Source organism: Hemitrygon akajei, chromosome 4, assembly GCF_048418815.1.
Source record: "Hemitrygon akajei chromosome 4, sHemAka1.3, whole genome shotgun sequence".
Taxonomy (NCBI): Eukaryota; Metazoa; Chordata; class Chondrichthyes; order Myliobatiformes; family Dasyatidae; genus Hemitrygon; species Hemitrygon akajei.
Window position 1 is genome coordinate 49,648,792 of NC_133127.1, and position 24,003 is coordinate 49,672,794.

The window sequence follows — 24,003 nt, forward strand, 5'->3', positions numbered from 1 at the left end:
CTCCGCATTTCCACATGCTTCCACCATCACCCATCAGCACGTTCCTAACACCAAACACTCTCTTGCCCTGCATATCTCATCTAGAATTTTCCTCCCCTTACCTCCGATGCATGCCCTGTAGCATCCTCCTGATTTCTCCCTTTTTAGGAATTTCTGCCCTTCCATCCATCATGATGCATTGCATTCAATTCTGGTTGCTCCATTACAAGAAGGATGTGGAGGCTCTGAAGGAAGTGCAGAAACTGATGCTGCCAGAATGAAAGAGCATGTATGAGGAGAGTTTGGATGAGCTGAATTGTTTTCTCTGGAGCTGCAGAAACTGAGGTCACAGTTAAGAGTAGTGAGTCAGTATCATTTTCCCAATTGTTGAAATGTATAATATTAGGTGGCATGCAATTAAAGTGAGAAGGGGTAAATTCAAGAGATGTTCAGGGCAATTTTTTTTATACAGCTAGTGTTGGGTGCCTGAAATGCAGGGTTACTAGTGGGGGCAAATATAATAGAAGTGTTTAACAGGCTCTCTGAGAGGCACATGAATGTACAGGGGACATTGTGGACATTGTGTAGGCAGAAGGGATTAGTTCAGACAGGCATTTAAGTACTGAAGTAATTAATTCAGCACTGCATTCAGACCCATCTCAGTGTTGTACTGTTCTACATTCCCATGTTCTATATTCAAAGACAAAAAAAGGCCCGGGTTCAATGAGGCCCGGCCTTATTTACATCTCATTTGAATATAATATGTAAAGTGAAGCAGACCTAGCCCCTTGTGATTGTTTCCCCATACAATATATTTACGGTTAATTTTTACTTCAAGGCTACTTTCTGAGCCATAACCTCTCACTCGATGTCAGCAAAACCAAAGAGCTAATTATTGACAACAGGAAGAGGAAGTCGGAAGTCCTTGAGCCGGTCCTCATCAGGGGATCAAAGGTGGAGAGGATCAGCAATTCTAAATTCCTTAGTATTATCATTTCAGAGGATCTCCCCTTCGTCCAGCACATTACTGCCATTACCAAGAAGCCACAGCAGCACCTCTCCATTCTTAGAAGTTTGTGAAGATTTGGCACGTCATCTAAAACTTTGACCAACATCTACAGATGTGTGATGGAGAGTATACTGACCGGTTGCATCATGGCCTGGTATGGAAAAGCAATGCCCTTGAATGGAAAAGCCTAAAAATTGTGGTGAATACGGCCCATTCCATCACGGGTAAAGCAATCCTCACCACTGAGCACATCCACAAGGAGCATTGTTGCGGGAAAGCAGCATCTATCATCAATGACTCCCACCATCCAGGTCATGCTCTCTTCTTGCTGTTGCCAGCAGAAAGGAGGTACAGGAGTCCTACACCACCAGGTTTTGGAACAGTTATCACCCCTCAACAATTAGGCTCTTGAATTAGGCACTTAGGCAATTAGGCACTCACCCCCAACACTGAACAGATTCCACAATCTATGGACACTCTGTCAAGAACTACAACTCATGTTCTCAATATTTATTGCTTATTATTTATTAATACCACTCTGTTTTTTTTGTGATAGAACAGTTTGGTGTCTTTTGCATATTGGTTGTTTATCTGCCTTTGTTGTGTGCATTTTTTCATTGATTCGATTGTGTTTCTTTGTATTTACTGGGAATGCCCAGAAGAAAATAAATCTCAGGGTAGTAAATGATGACATGTATGTTCTTTGATAACAAATTTACTTTGAACTTTGATATTCTTTGATTTTCTTAGTATCTCAAAATCTATCAGTTTATCTCGATTGATTGATTTGGAATAGAATTTCAAAAATTTGCTATCATCAAAGAAAAAACATCTCTTCTCTGTCCTAAATGACCATCCTTCAGAATTGCTGTGGCCTCTGTATCCAGATACCCTGGTCAAGGAAGTATCAATTTGGCATCTATGCTCTGAGGCCTATTGCAAACTGTTCTGTTTCATTGAGATCATTTCTCATTCTTTTAATTTCCTGAGAGTACAGGCACAATTTCCTAATCCCTCATTAAAAATCTCCATTCAAGGATTTTATATCCGATGAGGATTTGTCATTGTGCCTCCATCGTATCATATCTAACAACCTAATCACTACTTCAGTATAGCAACACTAGGCGACTTAGATCACTTTGAACCACAGCACTTGCTGTCTAATAAGTTCTAATTGCTTCTCTTGTATTATTTCATACAGTACTGTATATATTTTTCTTGTGAATGTTGTGACGCTAATGCTATGTGCCTGCGATTGTGACACAAGCAAGTTTTGCATTATACCTGTGCATACATATGTATATGACAATCAACTCAACTTAGATATTCATCCTGAGATCAACCTGCACTGGGTACCATCCCACCAAGACTGTATGTAACTGGAGTGACACATTCTTACTCTTGCCTTCGTATCCTTCTGCAATAAAAACTAAAATGTGACTGATTGCCTTCCCTATCACTTTCAGTGATTTATTTATTGAGATACAGCACCGAGTAGGCCCTTCTGGTCCTCTGAGCTGCATTGCCCAGCAATCCCCGACTTTACCCTGGCCTAATCATAGGACAATTTACGATGGCCAATTAACCTACCTACTGGTACGTGTGCAGAAGGAAACTGGAGCACCCATAGGAAACTCACGCGGTCACAGGGAGAACGTACAAACTCCTTACAGACAGCGGTGGGAATTGTACACCTTTCACTGGTACTGTAAAATGTTGTGCTAACCACACTACCATGCTGCCCCAACTGTACAAGGACACCCAGCTAGATCTGAATACTACTAATTCCTTCCAGTCCTCACTATTTCAAAAAACTGCACTATCTTTTCTGTCTCTTTTTCTGTTTATTCCTGTTCAATATTTTCTATCTGTTAATCAGTCCACAGCCCATGGTAGTATATTTCCTTCCACCCCCCCAATTCCATATACTCCAATTTTGATCAATAACTTCCATTTGGTTCCTCATTGAAGACCTCTGAAAGTCTAAGTATAGCATGGCATCTGGTTTCCCTTTACATATTCCAAAACTTCCAACAGATTCATCACAGATGATGTTCCTTTTGTAAATTCATGTTGACTCTGCTCATTTCTACTAGTGTTTTTCAATCTTGAAGTATGGTCATAATCTGAAATGTCGCCAATTTCTCTGCTTCCACCGATGCTTCTTGACCCCCTGAGCTCCTCCAGCAGTTTGTTCTTTTTTTGCTCCAAATGTCAGCATCTGCAGTCCCTTGCATCTTCCTTGGTAACAACTTCCGACATTTTCCTTGAAACTGTTCTCTAGCCAACTGGCCCTTTCTTCCACTCAAATGCTGGGGTTATATGCGTTACTTTTCCATTTGATAATTCCGTTCAGAGGAATGAATACATTTCTGTGATTAAAGTTCAATAAGGATATTAAAAGATATCAGTTAATGTCATTAGAAATCCGCTTCTCTCATATGGTTTTAAATGAGGAGGCTATGAGAATAGTGGATACAGTGCTTGTCAACTTCCATGATTCACTAGATCTGCAATGCTTTTCACATATCAGAAGAGAGTTCATATGGAATTGATGTTTTCCCTGGCTGTGGTATCTAAAACCAAGTGCCACAATCAGATCTATTCTTCCCCCAAATGGTGATGAACCTCTGGAATTTTCTATTCAAAAAAGCTATCAAGATTCAATTGCTGAATATATTCAAACCAGAGGTCACGCGATGTTCCGATATTAAGAAAATGAAGGGAATAAGGGGATATGGAGTTAATACAGAAACGTGGAGCTGAAGTACAAAGGTCATCCACACTGGAACCAGATGGCCTACTTATGCTTCCACTATTAGTAACTACTCTACCTGACACATATGTACTTTGACAATAAATTTAGTTTAAACTTTGACAGAAGCACAATAAGATTATGTGAGGCTTAGATAGCCAGTCAAATCTTTTTTCCAGTGGTCAAGGTATTAAAAACAAAAGGACAGGGTTTAAGGAAAGAAAAAGGAATTCTAAAGGGGATCTGGGCATTCATTTTTTTTCACATAGAGTACTTTATGTTGAGAACCCACTGCCAGAGGAAGTGGTGAAGTCAGTTAAAACCACAACACTTAAGAGGCATTTAGACAGACACTTAAATAGATGAGGCATCAAAAGATACAGTCCTAATGTGGATAAATGGGATTAGTGTAGCAGAGCGTGAAGGTCATCATGCATGTGATGGAATGAATGGCCTGTTTCCGTGTTGAATCTCTGCATGTCTGTGTCTAAACAGCACTCCATAACTGCAACATCATGTTTTACCTTTGGCTACGAGTTGTTGATAACTGGGAAATTCTCAGCCCTTTATGGGAACCTTGTCTGTACTCTGTGGTATTGTACCACAAAGGCCTGGGATAACAGGTCAAACCAAAAAGGACAGCAAGGTGGTTGTGGGCGGAGTTAAAGCCCTATGTGAATTGATTGGCAATAGGAATATAAGGAGAGAATGGAAAATTCTTTATAAGTGCAAGCAGTGAGCAATATCCCCTTTCTTGTGTATGGACTCTTGCCAGCTTCCTGCCATATCTCCTGTGCTTCTGTCAGATGTAACAATTTTATGCAGTTTTTCTGCATAAATCTGACAGCGTGTACTAGAAGTGGTGCAGATGGCTGATAGTGAGGGTTTAGGGTATGCTGAGAGTCTGGTCACATTCCTAACCATCAGCTGGAGGTGAGCATGAATCTTGTAACAAACAGAAATATTTTAACAGATAAATGACTGGCCAAAGGTGCATCTTGCCCAGTACTGGCTCTTGCAAGACAGCAAATATCTTTTATTTTGTCCTTAGTGCATCACAATTTTAAGTGCTATTTCGTGAGTGGAAATGCCTTGGCATGTTTAAATGGAAGGAAAAACTAAACCATACTGGTACTTTGCATCTCAACTATTGTCACATCTTTGAATTTGCTTACCAGGTTTAAAAGTTGCAAAGAACATTAAGGGAAATGTGGATTATGAAAAGAGAAAAATAACATTTCTGTTAAGATAACGGCCAATATAATTGAAAAAATATCTTGGGAGGAGCAGATTTGAGTCATTTATTTTCTTAAAAGTGGTGATTTGATAACTTGTATAGTAAATATAGTGATTCTGTTCTTCACTGAGTTTTCTGTTCTTTGGACCGCTGGCCAAATGATCCATGACAATTTCCAGTTTAGTTATTTATTTTTTCTTTACTTTCATTCTTTATTTTCTTAAAACACCGCCTTCCCCACAGACTTGCACGATCCCCAGTGTAGGGCATCAAGCAATGTTGGTCTTCTGCCATTGCCTGCTGGGAGTGTTTCCCACCAGGTCTCCACTTGGCACCGCTGCGCAATGGCGTGGCTGAGGCTACGCCAGCCACTTAATCCCTACCAAGCACTTGTTTGGACTTCTGCAATTACCGCATCATAGGATGGTCTAATTCTCACAGAACCTGTGTATAGTATCACATCAAGTATTTGATTTTGAAGCATAAGGATTCTTTCTTCAAATTATGAATCTACAACAGTCCCTGAGAAGATGGCTACAATTAGATTATAATTATAACTCTGCCTATTAATTAGTTTGGAAAAATTAACATATCTTCTGTGCTATGACACTACTTTAACATGACGGCCTGCAGAACTGCAATCTGCTAACATAGTCATTGAAAGTTTTGAAGAGATATCATCTTGACTACGGTCTGAGCGTTCTCATTCCATCCCATTTCCAGTTAGAAAAGAGCACTCAGGACAAAGGCCATACATTGTCTGTATCGACAATAAATGGAATTCCCTGCTGTTCCTGAAATACACACTGTCCCACTAGAAGTCTGTCTGAGGATTTAAATATCAGAGGTTTCAATGGAGATGAGGACCATAACAAGATCTTTGAAAGCAAAATATGTACACACTCCACTGCAGAAGCAAATATTTTGAGGTTGCGAAGAAGAGGTTCCAGAGGCAGCTCAGTGATGCACCTTTCCTTGGTTAACAGGAGGCTTCCATAAGGAAGCTCTCACCAGCATAGGGGCTCCAAAATTCAGTATGGCTGGGGTTAAGTTAGAGCAGGCAAAGTGAACATATGCAACATAGGTCAAAATCCAGTGCATATGCCACTCAGCAAGGCTTCCTACTGTGGCCCGGAAATTGAACATCATTGTGGAAATCAGCCTGATTTGCAGGCCAGTCCCCTTGTCAATGCTACCTTGATGATAGTGGCAATTCCTTAATATAGCGTCACAGAAATGTACAGCTTAGAAATAGGCCTTTTGGCCCACCATGTTGATACTAACCATTATTCCTACCTATACTGTGGTAATCCCACAAAACCTACTACCCTACATTTACTTACTTAGAGATACAGTGAGGAATAGGCCCTTCTGGCCTAATCACAGGACAATTTACAATGACCAATTAACCTGTTAACCATTACCTCTTTGGACTATGGGAGGAAACCAGAGGGCCTAAAGAACACCCACACATACCATGGGGAGGACATACACACCTCTTACAGATAATGATGGAAGTAAACTCCGAACATGATGTCCCAAGCTGCAATGATGTCACATTAACTACTACACTACTGTGGCGGCTCTTAATGATGATTCCTCTTAAAAAAAAGAAACAGCTAATCTTGAAAATCTAACATTAAGATTGAAAATTCTGGATGCTCACTCAAGGACTATGACAACTCAGATTATGTATGTATGGCTTCATCAGATCCAACTGTTCCTCGCTAATAAATGTGGAAGTGGATTGGGTTTGAAGGATGTAGTCAAGTATCACATCCTCCTTGTAAAACATTCTGATCCAAACATAACACTGTGTGGCTTGACCTAAAATGGTGACCATAGCTCTTTAAACAAAAATACTGATCTAATTGGGGAATATTTTCTGCTGGGATCCGGATTTTGCCTTGATATGTTATGCTTGGAACCAAAACTGTACACAGGAGGAGTCAGTGGGAAGTGGTTTGGTACTCTGGAATTTCTGAACTTGGGTCAGAATTATGTTTGGATCAGGCAGGTGTTTACCTGGAGAAGTCTTGATACGAACTTCCGGATAGCAAAGCCCATTTACGCTAAACCACCCAAAATCAAATGTCTCCCTTCAAATCTATCCCCACCCCCCACAAACACATCCATTAACTGACACTGACTCCAGGTTTTTCACTCTCTACTATTAATAAAAACTATTGCTTAATAATTCATCTGTATTTCTAAACTGGTGAATGTAAATTTACAAAGTAAACATTACAGATTTCTTTCACAAAAGTGTGCATTACAATATTAGGGCAATTTAGAATTTGCGACTGCAAATCACAGAATTGATATTTCTTTACGTTTGCCTGATTGTTTATAGAAACACGTAACTAGCTGGGCTGGACTGATCTAGCTGAAAGCATGGAGCAGAAAATGATGCAACAAAATACTACTGTCAGTGGGTAAGTAATCCAACCCGTGTACTAAGCAAATCTAATTCAGAAGATAGCATCCAACTCCCTGTTTACATTTTGCATTAAAAGGACTGGGTTCCCACTGTAAACAAGGCAATCTGGCATCTCCATTGGTGCTTCTCTTGTAGGAAACAATATGTTTTCTATATTCATTCATGGGATGTGGGCTTTGTTGGCAACCTTCAGCACATATTTCCCATCTCCCTTTCCTTTGAAGTACCTGGCTGGGCTAGCCTTTTCCTAGGACAGTTGAGAGTGAATCATGTGAAATATGAGATGGGGTTCAACAAACACGAGCAATGCAGACACAAGAGACTGCTGATGCTGGAATTAGAAGCAACATGCAAAACACTGAAGGAACGCAGCAGATCAGATGGAGAGAAATGGACATCCGATGTTTCAGGTCAAGACTCTTCATCTGGGCTGGGGACAATGTATTTTTTTTCTGAAGGTCAGCTCTTAGCTCTCTCCCTCATCATAGCCCATCCTTTTTCCATTTCCCCTTGATACCTCTGCCCCACCTACCCCCAAGTCCTAGTACCCATGACTCCAGCACCCTATCAGTCCTGAACCACGTGCTTTTAAGACTCTAGCTTCCACTAAAACTTCATTAGAGCTTTAACTTAACTATCATTCAGACCCATACCCCTAGCACATCAACCACTGCCCTAAGCATCGTGATCACTGCTTTTGAGTAAAGTATCACCAGGTGAAGTTTATTATGATATGGATAAGTATGGTGAGGTACAGGTACAATTAAAAAAACATGCTTGCAACAGCATCACAGGCTTGTAGATTCAGACAACACACCAAATATAAATTATACATAACTTATCCAAAACAGTGAAGAATGTGCAAAACTTGCAAAGACATAATTAGAAAGAAGTCCATGGTGGTGCTGCAGGTGAACTGTGGTGTTCCATTGTTGAGGTAGGATTAGGTTTGTGAAGATCAGTTCAAGAATCTGAAGGCGGTTAGGAAAGAGGCTGTTCCTGAACCTGGTGATGTGGGACTTCCCAAGTTGACTGCCGTGAGTCAGGAAATTGCATTCTCTGGTAGCTTGATGTAGCAATCTCTGCAACAAAGTCAAAGTCAAATTTATTATCAGAGTACATACGTGTCACCACATACAGTATAACCCTGAGATTCTGTTTCTGTGGGCATACTTGGCAAATATATAGATCAGTAACTGTACATTTCCATTTACTATACAGCAATTTAGTATATAGTAGCTGTTCTGTATACTACATGATACTAACAGTGGCAAGTGGGTATGGAGAATATTAAAGGAAAAACTGTTGTATGTTGGGGGTCTAATAGGAATATCATATTGACAGGAACAAAACATGAATACATATTCTTGGCTCAGGCTATTACAGAGCTTGTTAATCTTTGCCGCTCACCTGCTGTGCCTGTCTGTAATGCCAAATCTTCAATTAACTGCACTGCCTGCAGGGTTCTTCAATATTAACTCATTTAATGTGGTATATGGAGGTCCATGCAGCCACCTGCTTAGCCCAGTAGTGGGTTAAATGAGACTAACTGTTCAGATTCTCCAAGCTGGTCATTTCAAACTACACAACAAAATTCCTCAGTAAAATAGCTCAAAGATAATTGCTTTTGCATTTGTTTCAGTACAACAAATAAAATGTGGCTGAGAACAATGTGTAAATAGCAAAGGTGCCTGAATTGTTAACTCCTGTGTGGTGCGTAGTTTGCAATGTGCCATGTGTGGCAACATAGAGGTTTTTTCTAATAGGTAACCAAGTAGAATACAAGCAGTCCAGTACGACCTCCAGAAAGACATCTCATATGCAAAGTGGACCAAACTGGAGTCACAGAAGGGTCCTTGACAGCTGTGGCGGAGTTTGAATGTTATCACCCTGCTACAAAGTAAAACAAAGTGACATAGGTGTCAACAACGTTTTGCTCCCACATGAGCTCAATGTCTTTCATGTTTACTTTGACCACCAAAACATGGAGATAACTTCATGAACACACACAGCCCCTGACTACTCTGCGATTTCAGTTTCTAAGGCTGATGTGAGAACACCTTCTGGAGGGTGAACCCATAGAAAACACCTGGCCGAGTACTGAAGGCCTGTGCTGATTAACTGGCTGGAGTGTTCACTCTTATCTTTAACCTCTTACTTCAGCAGTCTGTTTCAAGCTTCAATTATACCAGTGAACAAGAAGAACATGGTAACTTACTTCAATGACTATTATCCAGTTGCACTTACATCCACTGTGAGACTGGTACGAAACTCCTGGCTGAGGAGTCACTTGGATCCACCCCAATTTGTCTATTCTCACAATAGGTCCACAGCAGGTACCATTTCATCGGTTCTTCACTCAACTATGGAAAATGAAGATGTGTACATCAGAATGCTCTTTGTGGACTACAGCTGTGCATTCAATAATATCATCTCCTCACAACTAATCAATAAGCTCCAATATCTAGGCTTTAGTACCTCCTTGGGCAACTAGATCCTTGATTTCCCCACTTGCAGACCCCAGACAGTTTGGATTGGTAACCAGTCTCCATCAGTACGGATGTACCACAAGGTTATGCACTTAGCCCCCTGCTACACTCACTTTTCACTTATGACTGTGAGGCTAAGCACAGCTCCAATACCATATTTAAGTTTGCTAATGATACCACTGTCAGCCGAATCAAAGGTGCTGACAAATCAGCATATCGGAGAGCGATTGAAGATCTAGCTGAATGGAGCCATAACGATAACCTTTTACTCAATGTCAGTAAGACCAAAGAGCTGATTATTGACTGCAGGAGGAGGAAACCAGATCTCCACGAGCCAGCTTTCATCGGGGAATCAAAGGTGGAGAGGGTCAGCAACTTCAAATTTCTCAGCATTATTATTTTAGAGGATCTGTAACTGCTGTTACAAAGAAAGCATGATAGTGTCTTTAACTTAAAAGTTTGTTAAGATTTAGCATGTCATCCAAAACTTTGGGAAACTTCTATAGCTATCTAAAACTGAGAAAATTCTATAGCTGTGCGGTGGAGAGTACACTGACTGGTTGCATCAAGGCCTGGTATGGAAACACCAGCGCCCTTGAATGAAAAGCCTAAAAATGTGATGGATGCAGCTCAGTCCATCATGGGTAAAGCCCGCTCTACTACTGAGCACACTTACAAGGAGTGCGTTGTAGGAAAGCAAGGACCCCCACCTTTCAGGCCGTGCCCTCTTCTCACTGTTGCCATCAGGAAGGAGGTACAGGAGCCTCAGGACTCACCATCAGGTCCAGGAACAGTTATTACTCCTCTATCACCATGCTCTTGAACCTCACTCACCCCAACGCTGAACTGTTCCCACAAAAAATAGATCAAAGGCTTTTCATCATATTCTCAATATTTATTAATTATTATTTATTGTTATTATGTTGTTGTTTTTTTGAATTTGTAGAGCTGGTTGCATTTTGCAAATTGGTTGGTTGTTTGTCTTCTTCTGTGTGATTTTCCATTGATTCTATTGTGTTTCTTTGTATATACTGTCAATGCCCTAAGACAATGAATCTCAGGGTAGTGTACGGTGATATATATGTACTTTGATAATAAATTTACTTCCAACTTTGATTCTGTAACCCACCTATTCCTCTGTACTTCGGTCTCCCTCCACTACCCGGTTACCTGCCAATCACTCTCTTACAGATGGAGGCAGCCTCCTTCTGCCTTTGTAAAGAATTTCAGAATGAGAATCAAACTCAGGTTTATGATTAATTCATATTTCATGAAATTTGTTTTGCGGCAGCAGTACATTACAATACAAAAAAACTATAAATTACAGTAAGAAATAAACTGCCTATATAAAAATTCAATTAAAATTCAATTAAATTAAAAATAATTTAATAACTTATTTAATCACATAAATTAAATAAATACAGCAAAAATAGTGAGGTAGAATTCATGGGTTGGTTCACTGTCTATTCAGACATCTGATGATGGAGGGGAAGATGCAAGATGTGTGAGTCCTCATGGCCATAGAATGATAGAACACAGCAGTGAGATGTTTGCCATTTGTCCCCGTTCTTGACTTTAATAGTATTGTGCTGCTGCACAAAGCACTTACAGGTTCCTCGAAACTATTTTGCTTAAGGCCAAGTTTTCATGCATTACCAGATTCAATTTCAGTGAAGAATGCAACATAATGAAAAGTTGGGGACTTCCTATAAGTTGCAAAATGTCATAATATTTCCCTCCGGGTCTTCCATGAATCTGATGAGTGATTTCATACAGTCCAGCCTTACACATTGGTATCTAACAGAACGCAATGCATCCCTGTATCCTCAAGCCACTCCTGGAGAAATAATCCTTCGCAATGGTTGTGAGACCAGCTCAGTAGAGATCTGTCAACATCAGGTGGGCATTTATGCCAAGTCAGTTATTGAGGTATGAAGAGTGTCTTTACTTCGTGTTTCCTGGACAACATAATCTAAGTTCCTGCTGTCACTACACATTGAGGAGCAGGGCACTTTTTATCAGTCTCTCAAACATGTGAAATGGATTTCTTGAGCAGCGTTGGTACTTTGTATGGAGAATGTATTACTTGACAACACTGTGAATATATAAAGACATAAGAGAGTGCAGCTGCTGGAATCTGAAACAACAAACAATCATTTGGAAGAACTAGATGTGTTGAGCAGCATCTGTGGATGGAAACGAACGGTTGATGATTTGGGTCAAAACCCTGCAACAGATGCTGTTCAATCTGCTGAGTTCCTTCAGCAGATTGTCTGTTGTACCATGAATGGGTGGCACTATGAATGCAAAGAAAACCATGCACTATTTTATATTTCTTAAAAATATTTTTAAGAATGATGTTTATTTTTGAAATAAAAGAAGTTCCCTAGACAACCACCACTATCTCAAAGAAACGACTTTGCATTTCTAGTCACATGATCATGATCTTTTCAAGATACCTCAAGCCCTTTACATTTGAAGAGTAGATAGCATTTAATGCACAATAAGCTGTCATAAAGTCCCAAAGCCCTTTCTTTGGAAGTTTAGACAACAGTAAATGTATTAAATGCAGAGCAAGCTGCTACAAACAACAATCTGATCATGACCAAATAATCTATATTTAACTTTTTTTTACATCATTGGCAAAGCCAATGTCCTGGACAAAGTGCCGGTGGAGCTGATTTCTGAAACTGCAGTGGTACTTCTGGTGAAGGAACTCCCCACCTGTGGCAGAATTTACTGTTTTCACACTGACCACCTCAGAACCCACAAAGCCACAGAGAAAGCAAGTCGCCCTTGATCCGAAGTGGTTTTTTCAGAAGAAGGGATAGGGATCTATTACGATGCACGCTGGAGAGAGAGCTCCAGGATTCAGACCCAGTGAAAACGAAGGAACAGCTATTAATTCCAAGTAAAGATGGTAAGCAACCCGGCACCAGACCTATATATGGTGGTATTCCTCTGCGCCTGATATCTTGTCACTACTCTCTGGTAGGAGCTGCAGTTAGGTAGGTGATATTGATGTGGTAAAAAAGATTGGCAATTGAAAATTATTAATTGTCTCAGATACATTGAAGAACTTAATATTGCATACCATCCATACAGATCATTTCAAAACATAGTAAGTTGAGGTAATACAAGGTAAAAGCAATAACAGAACAATTAACACGATCCATAATCTAGTGTTAATGTTACAGAGAAAGTGCAGACAATAAAGGATGAAGGCTACAATGGGGTATATTGTGAGGTCAAAAGATCATCTTTATTGTACAAGAGATCTGCTCAATAGTCTCGTGACACTGGCCATAGAGGCTGTCCTTGTGCTTAGTGGTGCATGGTGTCAAGCTTTTGTGTCTTGTGTCTGATGGAAGTGGGGGGGGGGGAGAAAGAAGAGAGAATACTGGAGTGGGAGGACCCTTTGATCATGAGGACTGCTTTCTCAAGGCACCGAGAAGTACACATAAAGCCCACGGAGGGGAAGTTTGTTTTCATGATGGACCACGCAAAGTCCACAGCTCTACCACTTCTCAGAATTGTGTCATGGAGTCTATCAGTTCCAACTGAGGGGGAAGTTGGGGTACTTAGGGAAGCTTCTGACCCAAATGCAGGCACCCTGATACTGCAGCAGTCTCTCACCACTGCACTGTGTTTGTCCCAAGTCACTAGGATGCAAGACAAACCGAGAACCAACCTGTGCAGAGGTGAGAATGCTACCAAATGGACCTCGACTTCAAATACAATTATATAGTCAAATGCTGGAATAAATTAGTCTTATGGTTATTTACATAGTCAATGAAACAAATCACCTGATAATTTCATGTGCTGGATCATTTTGTTCCTTGCAATGTTTCTGCATTAGAGGACATTTTATCTGGTGGCCTAAGTTTGCACAGAACTTCTTGGCTTGACTTCCACCAACCCCTGTGGTAATCTGACTCTGAAATGCTATTTACCACTTCATAAACAAAAGAAAAGGAAGAAAATGCCTTTAAACAGAACTAAAACATATTCAGGAATTCCATTCTGCTGTTGTATTGTGAAAGGCAAGATGAAGGGGAGGCTGAAAGCTGAGATGGGTTAATCAGTGAACTGGTGTCAGCACATGAAATGAAGGTCCTTGTATAGCCTATGGCTGTGCTGGCACTTGCATGGATTCCACAATGGCACGCTGCTATAAAGGACAAAAGTTCCTGGGACCTGTACAGGCATGATATGCAAAGCCACCAGAAACCAAGGCACATTCCAGAAATAACTTTTCACTTAAATCAGAAAAAAATATCTTTTGAAAGCGACCATTCCTACAGGGTTTATAGGGTCCATTTGATTAGATTGTTGCTACACTGAGAAAGCAGTTTGTTACGGTTGGCTCCACAACTTGTCCTCTCTGCACACTAGCCCTTCCAAAGATGGGAACACATCTCCCAAATATACAACCATCGTTAGTGATAATTGGAAATTTTAATCTTGCATTTTGAGTAAGCTAGAGCTTTTCTCTATGGAGTGAAAGAGAATGGGAGGCAATTTTATAAGATTGTAAGAGGTGCAGACAGAGTGGACAGCCAGCATCTTTTTCCCAGGGCGGTAAAGACTGACACCAGCGCACATGTTTTTAAGGTCAGTGGAGGGAAGTTTAAGGGAGATGTCAGAGAGAGAATTTTTTACACAGAGAGCAATACTGCCTGGAATCCATTGCTAGGGATGGTGGTTGAGATTGGTACTTTCAGGACGTTTAAGAGATTCTTAGGTAGGCACATGGATAAAATAATAAAAGGAGAGCCCACAACATAGGGAGAGGTCAGTTTGATTATGGAGTATGTTTATATATGTTGGCATAACATCGTGGGACCAGGGACGTCCTGTGCTGTACTGCTCTACTGTACTATGTTCTATATTACTGAACCCTGCACAAGGTGAATGAGGACACTTCAGCCAACAACCAAAGTAATGCAGCAGATGAGTGGTAATCAGCTACCTGACTATTCTGGTTCACCAGAGGCTGCTTTTCCTTGCCATCCAGGAGGCCTTTACCCCACAGTCTCCACATCCTGACAGCCCAATCAGCAGCAAAAGCAGGCCACGGCGATGAGGCTTCTCGCAGGTTCACAACGCTTGTTTAAAAGTACAGAGGGACAAGCGGGGTGGCTATTGTTGGGGCAGCCACTGTTGGGAGTAGGAGCGTCAGACTTCAGCTCAAAGGAGGCTTCCACTTGAAAGAAGCAGTGGCTCTGGGTAAGCTTCTGTTAAGGTTCCCCTTTTTCTCTCTCTTACTGCACCTAGTCTAGTGAATGGCTGTTCTGGGTTCTCTCTGCCGGATGTTCTGGGTTCTCTCTGCCGGACTCTGCCACAGTCTCCCAGGCAACTACATTTGAATGAAGTGCATCCAGCTACAGCACCTTGAAGATCGTCTTCGGGATCGGGAGCTGCTGGATAACCTTCTGCTTGTACGGAAGAGTGAGGAGATAATCGATCGGTTACAGAGAAGTAGTCACCCCGAAGTTGCAGGTGAGTAGCTGGGTGACTGTCAGGAGAAATGGAAATGTGAATAGGCAGTTAGCACAGAGCACCCCTGTGGCCATTCCCCTCAAAAATAGGTATACCATTTTGGATACTGTTGTGGGGGATGAGCTCCCAGGGAAATGCCACTGAGACCGGGTGACTAGCACTGTGGTGCAGAAGGGGAAGTGGGAGAAGAGGGGAGCAGTAGTGATAGGGGACTCAATAGTCAGGGGAACAAATAGGGGATTCTGTGGATGTGAATGAGACACCCAAATGCCTCCCAGGTGCCAGGATCAGAGATGTCTCCGATTGCATCCACAACATTTTGGAGAGGGAGCCAGATGTCTTGGTACATATCGGTACCAATGACATAGGAAGGAAAAGCAAAGCGGTCCTGAAACGAGAATTTAGTGAGTTAGGCAGAAAGCTGAGAAGCAGGACCTCCCAGGTAGATATTTCCAGATTGCTGCCTGTGCCATGTGGCAGTGAGGGTAGAAACAGGATGATTTTAAAAATTAATGCGTGGCTGAGAAGCTGGTGCAGGGGACAGGGCTTCAGGTTCTTGGATAATTGGGATCTCTTCTGGGGAAGGTATGACCTGTTCAAAGGTGATGGGTTACATCCGAACCCGAGGGGAACCAATATTCTCGCAGACAAGTTTGTTAGAGCTGTTGGGAGGATTTAAGCTAATTTGGTAGGGGGGTAGGAGCCAGAGTGAAGGGACTCAGGATAGGACAGTTGATAAAAAAGCATGGTCATGCACTTTGGAATTAGAAATAAATGTGCAGACTATTTTCTAAAGAGTTGAAAATCCAGAAATCTGAGTTGCAAAGGTACTTGGGAGTCCTTGTGCAGAACACCTTAAAGGTTAACTTGTAGGTAGAGATGGTGGTGAGGAAGGCAAATGGAATGTTAGCATTCATTTCAAGAGGTCTAGAATACAAGAGCAGAGATGTGATGCTGAGACTTTATAAGGCACTAGTGAGGTATCTCCTTGAATATTGAGAACAGGTTTGCGCTCCTCAACTAAGAAAAGATGTACTGGCATTGCAGAGGGTCCAAAGGAGGTTCACAAGGATGATTCCAGGAATGAAAGGGTTATCATATGAGGAACATTTGATAGCTCTGGGTCAGTACTCGCTGGAATATAGAAGGATGAGGGGGGATCTCATTGAAACATTTAGAATGTTGAAAGGCCTATTCAGAGTAGATGTGGAAAGGATGTTTCCCATGGTGGGGGAGTCTAGGACAAGAGAGCCCAGCCTCAGGATAGAGGGGCATCCATTTAAAACTGAGATCCGGAGAAATTTCTTTAGCTAGAGAGTGGTGAATTTGTGGAATTTATTACCACAGGCAGCTGAGGAGGCCAGGTGGTTTGGTGCATTTAAGGCAGAGCTTGATAGGCTCTTGATTGGACACAGCATCAAAGGTTATGGGGAGAAGTTTGGGGAGAGTGGCTGAGGAGGAGATAAAAAGATCAGCTATGATTGAATGGTGGAGCAGACTCGATGGGCCAAATGGCTTAATTCTGCTCCTATGTCTTATGGTATTTTTGCTCAATGGTCACTAATTTTCATGCTCCCTTGGAACTCAGTAGCACCTTGTACCCAGACCTAGAGTGACTGAAAGAATTATTATACTGTGTAAGATCTAAAAATAAGTAAATGAAAACTGGTTTAAGGTATTAATAAGAATAACATCAAATAATCCAAAAAAGTTTGTTTGTTCAGCACCACGAAGGTCAACAGTGTGCTAGATTAATTGAGTTTTACTAAACTTGTCCAGAATGAACAAACACTGCTGCCTCTGTTGCTGAAACTAATAACAGGCCCCTCGAAACAAACAATACTAAACAAATGGGTTACAACTTTCTCAATCCAAGTTCAGATTTGTGCTGCTCCAAAATCTCAGCATGGAGACAGTTTGGCTTCCTTTTGTGTTGTGATTTTTCTGTAACTCTGCTGTTCTTCCTAGAGTTGGTGGGGCACGATAGTTATTAACTCGAGACCACTGACACAGACCAAGCTCATTTACTTCACACAACCTCATTTTTCTCTGATTGCTTATGCCCTTTCTCCTTACACAGATCCATCAAATCTTTTGGCCTGCGGTTTCTATTGGCCCAGACCCTTGTACTTCCTTCAGCTCTATAATTTCTTCTGGTCGAGGAGCTGGTTCGTGTTTCTTGGTAAGATATTGCTTAGCTATAGTAATGTTCTAGCAGGGACCATGCAGTGATGGTCTCTTTGAGATGATTATTGTTTTTCAGAAACAGATGCACATCTGTTGCACAGGAGGTACTAAAATTGGAGAATAAAACTGTTGAAAAATTTCTCAAAGAACAAAGTGATCAACTGACAAATGGTAGTGCTGTGATTCATCTGTTACCAGCATCCTTATCAATTTTTGCCTACTCCCTTTCACTCCCAAAATATACCTGTTTGTTGACTCATCAGAACAAACCTGGTGCAGAACAGTTTAAAATTCATTATTGACAGCTTAGATATTAGTTAAGACTGAAAACGATTGCAAAATTAACACTTCATTTTCAATTAACCGACAAAATTGTCCACTACCAATTTAGATGTTACAGCTAAAATTCCCTAAAAGATTAAATATTCTTGGAATACAGGACAAACGAATGGTTCAGTCCAAACGGAATTGAGATAAGAAGTTTTGGTACTTGGAGCAAATCTACTTGTTCTGAGGTCACATCAGGACCACTCGGACCCTATAAAGTGGTGCAGGGAATAAGATGAAGGATTGATTAGATTGTCCTTCTAGGAATATGCATGGAGTCTATGGCCAAATAGCCTCTTTCTTTAATAAGTAAACAACTCTTGTGAATCTCCATTGGATTGGACAATGTGGTGGGAGTTTACAGTGAAGTGGAGTTAACCAGGTGGAATGGAGGAAGTGGGGAGTCAGTCATCGAGGCTAAGGGGGCAATGAGAAAGGCAAACACACTAGATGCTATCAGCTTGATATACACAACTGACACATTTTCCTTCATTGCTAACCACAGAAGAATCTGAAGCAAATGAAGCAGATGACCACTTCTATTCATTGGAAGTCCATTAGTAATTGTTCAGAAGTAAAGACCCTGCATTTAGCAAAGAGATCAACACTTGTAAAGATTGGATTCACTGTTGTTACTGTGAGTTAGTTCAGTTACTAGCCCAGCTAGCACATTTGTCAATTTTTACTCTATGTTGTCTGTAGCAGCCCAGCTTAAATTTTGGTTTTAGAATTAGTGAAGTGAGAAGAGTAAATGCGAGGTCCCTATCAATAAATGCCCAGGCTCCCTACAGCAGATCAGATTGGAATCAGATTGCAATCAGAAACTGATTGGAAAGCTGAGCCTACTGGGCTTGAACACCTCCCTCTGCAACTGGATCCTAGACTTCCTGACTGGGAGACCTCAGTCAGTCCGGATCGGGAGCAGCATCTCCAACACTGAGCACCAAGGCTGCGTGCTCAGTCCACTGCTGTTCACTCTGCTGACCCACAACTGTGCTGCAACACACAGCTCGAACCACATCATCAACTTCACCGATGACACGACCGTGGTGGGTCTCATCAGCAAGAACGACAAGTCAGCTTACAGAGGGGAGGTGCAGCGGCTAACGGACTGGTGCAGAGCCAACAACCTGTCTCTTAGTGTGAACAAAACAAAAGAGATGGTTGTTGACTTCAGGAGGGCATGGAGCGACCACTCCCCGCTGAACATCGACGGCTCCTCAGTAGAGATTGTAAAGAGCACCAAGTTCCTTGGTGTTCACATGACGGAGAATCTCACCTGGTCCCTCAACACCAGCTCCATAAAAAAGAAAGCCCAGGAGCGTCTCTACTTTCTGCGAAGGCTGAGGAAAGTCCATCTCCCACCCCCCATCCTCATCACATTCTACAGGGGTTGTATTGAGAGCATCCTGAGCAGCTGCATCACTGCCTCGTTCGGAAATTGCACCATCTCGGATCGCAAGACCCTGCAGCGGATAGTGAGGTCAGCTGAGAAGATCATCGGGGTCTCTCTTCCTGCCATCACGGACATTTACACTACACGCTGCATCCGCAAAGGAAACAGCATTATGAAGGACCCCATGCACCCCTCATACAATTTCTTCTCCCTCCTGCCGTCTGGGAAAAGGCTCCGAAGCATTCGGGCTCTCACGACCAGACTATGTAATAGTTTCTTCCCCCAAGCTATCAGACTCCTCAATACCCGAAGCCTGGACTGACACCTTGCCCTATTGTCCTGTTTATTATTTATTGTAATGCCTGCACTGTTTTTGTGCACTTTATGCAGTCCTGTGTAGGTCTGTAGTCTAGTGTAGCTTTCTCTGTGTTTTTTTTATGTAGTTCAGTCTAGTTTTTGTACTGTGTCATGTAACACCATGGTCCTGAAAAACGTTGTCTCATTTTTACTATGTACTGTACCTGCAGTTATGGTCGAAATGACAGTAAAGGTGACTTGACTTGACTTGATGTTATATATTCAGCAGTGAGTGACTTAACTCCTGACACCCCAAACCTTTCCTGCATTCCACGTGACACAAGCCTGATGGAATATTTGAGTGCAGCTGCAACAAAACCTGACACTCTAACTCATCAGGGCCCTGATTCATGCTCCCTTTGTACTAACCAGGTCCCCAGTTTTCAAGCTCTCTTGAAACCGACCACAACCCTGGTTCACACACGCCCTTGAAACTGACTACGGCCCCAATTTGCATGCTCCCTCTCAACTCACCAGCATATTATTTCAAGCAGGGGCCTCAGAAGAAAGTGGTTCCAGTCTCACTGACTATCATCTAGCAGCATTTGCATCCACTGTGATCAAGTGCTTTGAGAGGTTGGTGATCAAACACATTAAGTCCTACTCGGATCCGCTCCAATTTGCCTACCAGACTAAAAGGTCCATCGCAGATGCCATTTCATTAGCTCTTCACTCAACTCTCGAACACCTGGACAGGAAAGATGCATACATCAGGATGCTTGTCATTGAATACAGCTTGGCATTCAACACTATTATCCCCTCAGAACTAATCAATAAACTTCAAGACCTTGGCCTCAATACCTCCTTGTGCAACTGAATCCTTGATTTCATCATTTGCAGACCCCAGCCTGGTCAGATTAGCAACAACATCTCCTCCGCAATCTCTATTAGCACAGATGCTCCACAGGGCTGTGTGCTTAGCCCCCTGCTCTATGAACTTTATACCTATCACTATGAAGTTCCAATGCCATATTTAAGCTTGCTGATGACACCACTGGCATTCGCCAAATCAAATGTGGAGATGATTCAAAGGTTCAAAGTAGATTTATTATCGAAGTATGCTACAGTACACAAGCCTGAAATTCATCCTCTCCAAGGCAACCACAAAACAAAGGAACACCATCAAAACTCTACACGCCAGAAAAAGAACAAATCATACTAACTGTGGTGAACTAGATATACCTGTCTGACTGCTCCTGTGGCTCCTCCCACAGACCCCTGTATAAAGGCGACTGTGGGCTGCTGCTCTCCCTCATTTTCCCCAGGATGTAGTGCTGTTTATTCTTCCAGTCAATAAAAGCCAATATCTCGCTTCCTAAGTCTCAGCGTGAGTTATTGATGGTGCATCACTAACAGCAAAATGTGAGCAAACAACATACAGAATATTAAACATCAAACTGCAGAGTTTTCAAAACAGTGTAAGGGTGTTCAGTTCAGTTCAGTTTAGCACTCTGTCATTCATTGGCCGCAGACCGCAGGACTAGCCTGCGCCAAAGCGCCCTGATCAAATCACACAAAAATATCAAAAACCAAGTAACCAGAAACACATGTCACATGAACCGCAGAGCTCTCCAAAATGAATCCACAGCCACGAGTGGCACCAATCAAACCTTGCAGTGTCCGAAAGACTCCCGCGCCTTCCTCCATTAGCTGCGACCAAAGGGAGAGGGAAACCAGTCAAATGCAGGCAGACGGTGATGAACACCCACTCACCTTCCGCTCTCATCCCCATCAATTTCAATCCTGCTCAGAGCTTTCATCGGTGAGGAGTAATGGACCCGTTCAGGAATTCGTGCTACGCTTTCATTGGTGAGGAGTAATGGACCCGTTCAGGAATTCGTGCTATGCTTTCATCGGTGAGGAGTAATGGACCCGTTCAGGAATTCGTGCTACGCTTTCATCGGTGAGGAGTAATGGACCCGTTCAGGAATTCGTGCTACGCTTTCATCGGTGAGGAGTAATGGACCCGTTCAGGAATTCGTGCTACGCTTTCATCGGTGAGGAGTAATGGACCCGTTCAGGAATTCGTGCTACGCTTTTAGGTTGCATGTACCACTGTCAACCTAAAATCAGCATATAGGAGGGAGATTGAAAATCTAGCAGGAGCTAATCATTGACTTCAGGAGGGGGCAACCAGAGGTCCAGGAGCCAGTCCTCATCAGGAGAACAAAGGTTAAGAGCATCAGCAACTTGAAATTCCTCGATGTTTTCATTTCAGAGCATCTGTTCTGGGCCCTGCACGTAAGTGCAATTATGAAGATAGCACAGCAGCACCTCACTTCCTTAGAAGTTTGAGACGATTTGGCATGATGTCTAAAGTTTTAACAAACTTCTATAGATGTGTGGTGGAGGGTATATTGAGTGCTTGCATCGTGGCCTGATATGGAACACCAGTGCCTTGAATGTAGAGTCCTACAAAAACTAATGGATATGGCCCAGCCCATCACAGGTAAAGCCCTTCCCTCCACTGAGCACATCTACAAGGAGCACTATCACAGGTAAGCTGCATCCACCAAGGACCCCCACTACCCAGGCCATGCTGTCATCAGGAATAATGTAGAGGAGCTTCATGCTCTTGTACCACACCACCATGCTCTTGAAACAGTGGGGATAACTTCACTCGTCCCATCTTTGAACAACTTATAGACTCACTTTCAAGGATTCTTAATCACATGTTCATAATGCTTATTGCTTATTTATTTCTTCTTACTATTTCTTTTTCCTTTTGTATTTGTAGTTTGTTTTCTTTAGCACACTGTCTGCACATCCTAATGGGTGCAGTCTTTCATGAATTAGAATATAGAATACAGAAGAGTACAGCACAGGAACAGGCCTTTCAACCCACAATGTTGTGCTGAACCAGCTCAAAAGCAAATCAAAAACTCCCAAACACTAATCCTTCCCACCTACACCATGTCCATATCCCTCTCTGCACCCTTGCTAAAGCCTCAACATCTTTCCAATGGTCGAGCAACCAAAACTGTATGCAGTACTCCAGACTTAGCCTAACCGGAGTTTTATAAAGTTGTAACATAACCTTCTGACTTTTGAACTCAATGCCTTGACTAATAAAAGCAAGCATCCCATAAGCCTTCGTAACCACTTTCAAAGAACTATGAACTTAGATCCCAAGATCTCTCTGCTTAGCAATACTGCTAGGACCTTGCCCTTAAAGATGTATTGTCTCCTTGTATTTGCCCTACCGAGGCATATCACCTCTCATTTATCTGGGTTAAACACCATCTGCCATTTCTCAGTCCATATCTTGGGTTTACTGAGTATGCCCACAAGAAAGTGAATCTCCAGGTTGAATATGGTGATATATATATACTTCGATAATAAATTTAATTTGAACTCACCATGCCTGCTTCCCACATTCCCTTTAAACTTACAAGGGCTCTGGTTCCCATGCTCCCTTGAAATTCTCTGAGGTTCTGATTCCTGTATACACTTTAACCTCTCCAGGGCTTTATTCCATGGGCTCCCATTTAACTTACCACATTCATTGGAAACTTTATTGTAGTAATGCATAACATCTTTAACAAATGCATTAAAATCTGTTGGTATATCGAATTGCATCTGGTATCAGCATAGTCTTGAATGTGCTGGATTACAGAGCTTTACTGAATGTATTTATCCCCCTGCTATCACAAAATTGACTAATTAAGATAATACAATAATCAAAATGTACTTTTTTTCTCCAGAGCTGCCAAACAACTTCAGTCTCGACAGATCAAGGACTTTTCCAGTGTCCTTTCCACTGAGCTCAACTGTTTAGTCTGACCTAAATAGAAACCAGTTTCAGCAGTAGAGCAGGATTTAGTCATTGAGGAACCTGGGCCAAATAAAATCTGAAGGAACTTATTTCTTCAGATGCTTAGTGCTTAGCTAAACCTTGTCAATGATACAGTCACACTGAGCCTACGATTGACTCTGGAAAAGATTAACTTTTGGACTGTAGTTATTGGTATTTTTTCATAAATAGAAATCAATTTGTGCACAGCACATGTGCCTCTGAGGCTAACAACCAATTAATCCATTTTGTGATGGAATACATATTGGGCAGCACACCTGGAAATATCCTCTGCAATTCTAAACAAATAGGCAGGAATCTCAAATACTAACATGTTTGACGGTGTTGTACAAAAAGTATTGTGTGTTCACATCGTTGGTCTGGGGCTTGAACTCACAAACTTCTAACAAAAGTGCTGTTGCTGAGGTGCTTAAGACTTTGTTAGGTAATTACGTGCATTATGTAACCTTAAACACTGGAGTTGTAGCTTCTGGCTCTATCCATTCATCTAAACCTGAGTTTCACCCTCCAC

The 24,003-nt window shown here is 41.9% G+C and overlaps 1 protein-coding gene across 7 annotated transcripts in view; it reads right to left on the reverse strand.

The window, feature by feature from the left end:
• The window catches only part of fut10 (fucosyltransferase 10), a 357,225-nt gene that overhangs the window by 204,467 nt on the left and 128,755 nt on the right, over nucleotides 1–24,003 (reverse strand). For 2 of the 7 annotated variants that reach the window (XM_073042540.1, XM_073042532.1), the window contains one exon: nucleotides 8,119–8,502. The exons of 1 other annotated variant lie outside the window; for it this stretch is intronic. In XM_073042540.1, coding sequence (XP_072898641.1) covers nucleotides 8,248–8,502 — 255 coding nt within the window. In that variant the 3' untranslated portion in view covers nucleotides 8,119–8,247. Of the gene's footprint in view, nucleotides 1–8,118; nucleotides 8,503–9,638; nucleotides 9,784–20,306; nucleotides 20,367–24,003 lie in introns of those variants that run through there. 4 more of the 7 variants (XM_073042534.1, XM_073042536.1, XM_073042542.1 and 1 more) reach the window with 4 other exon arrangements.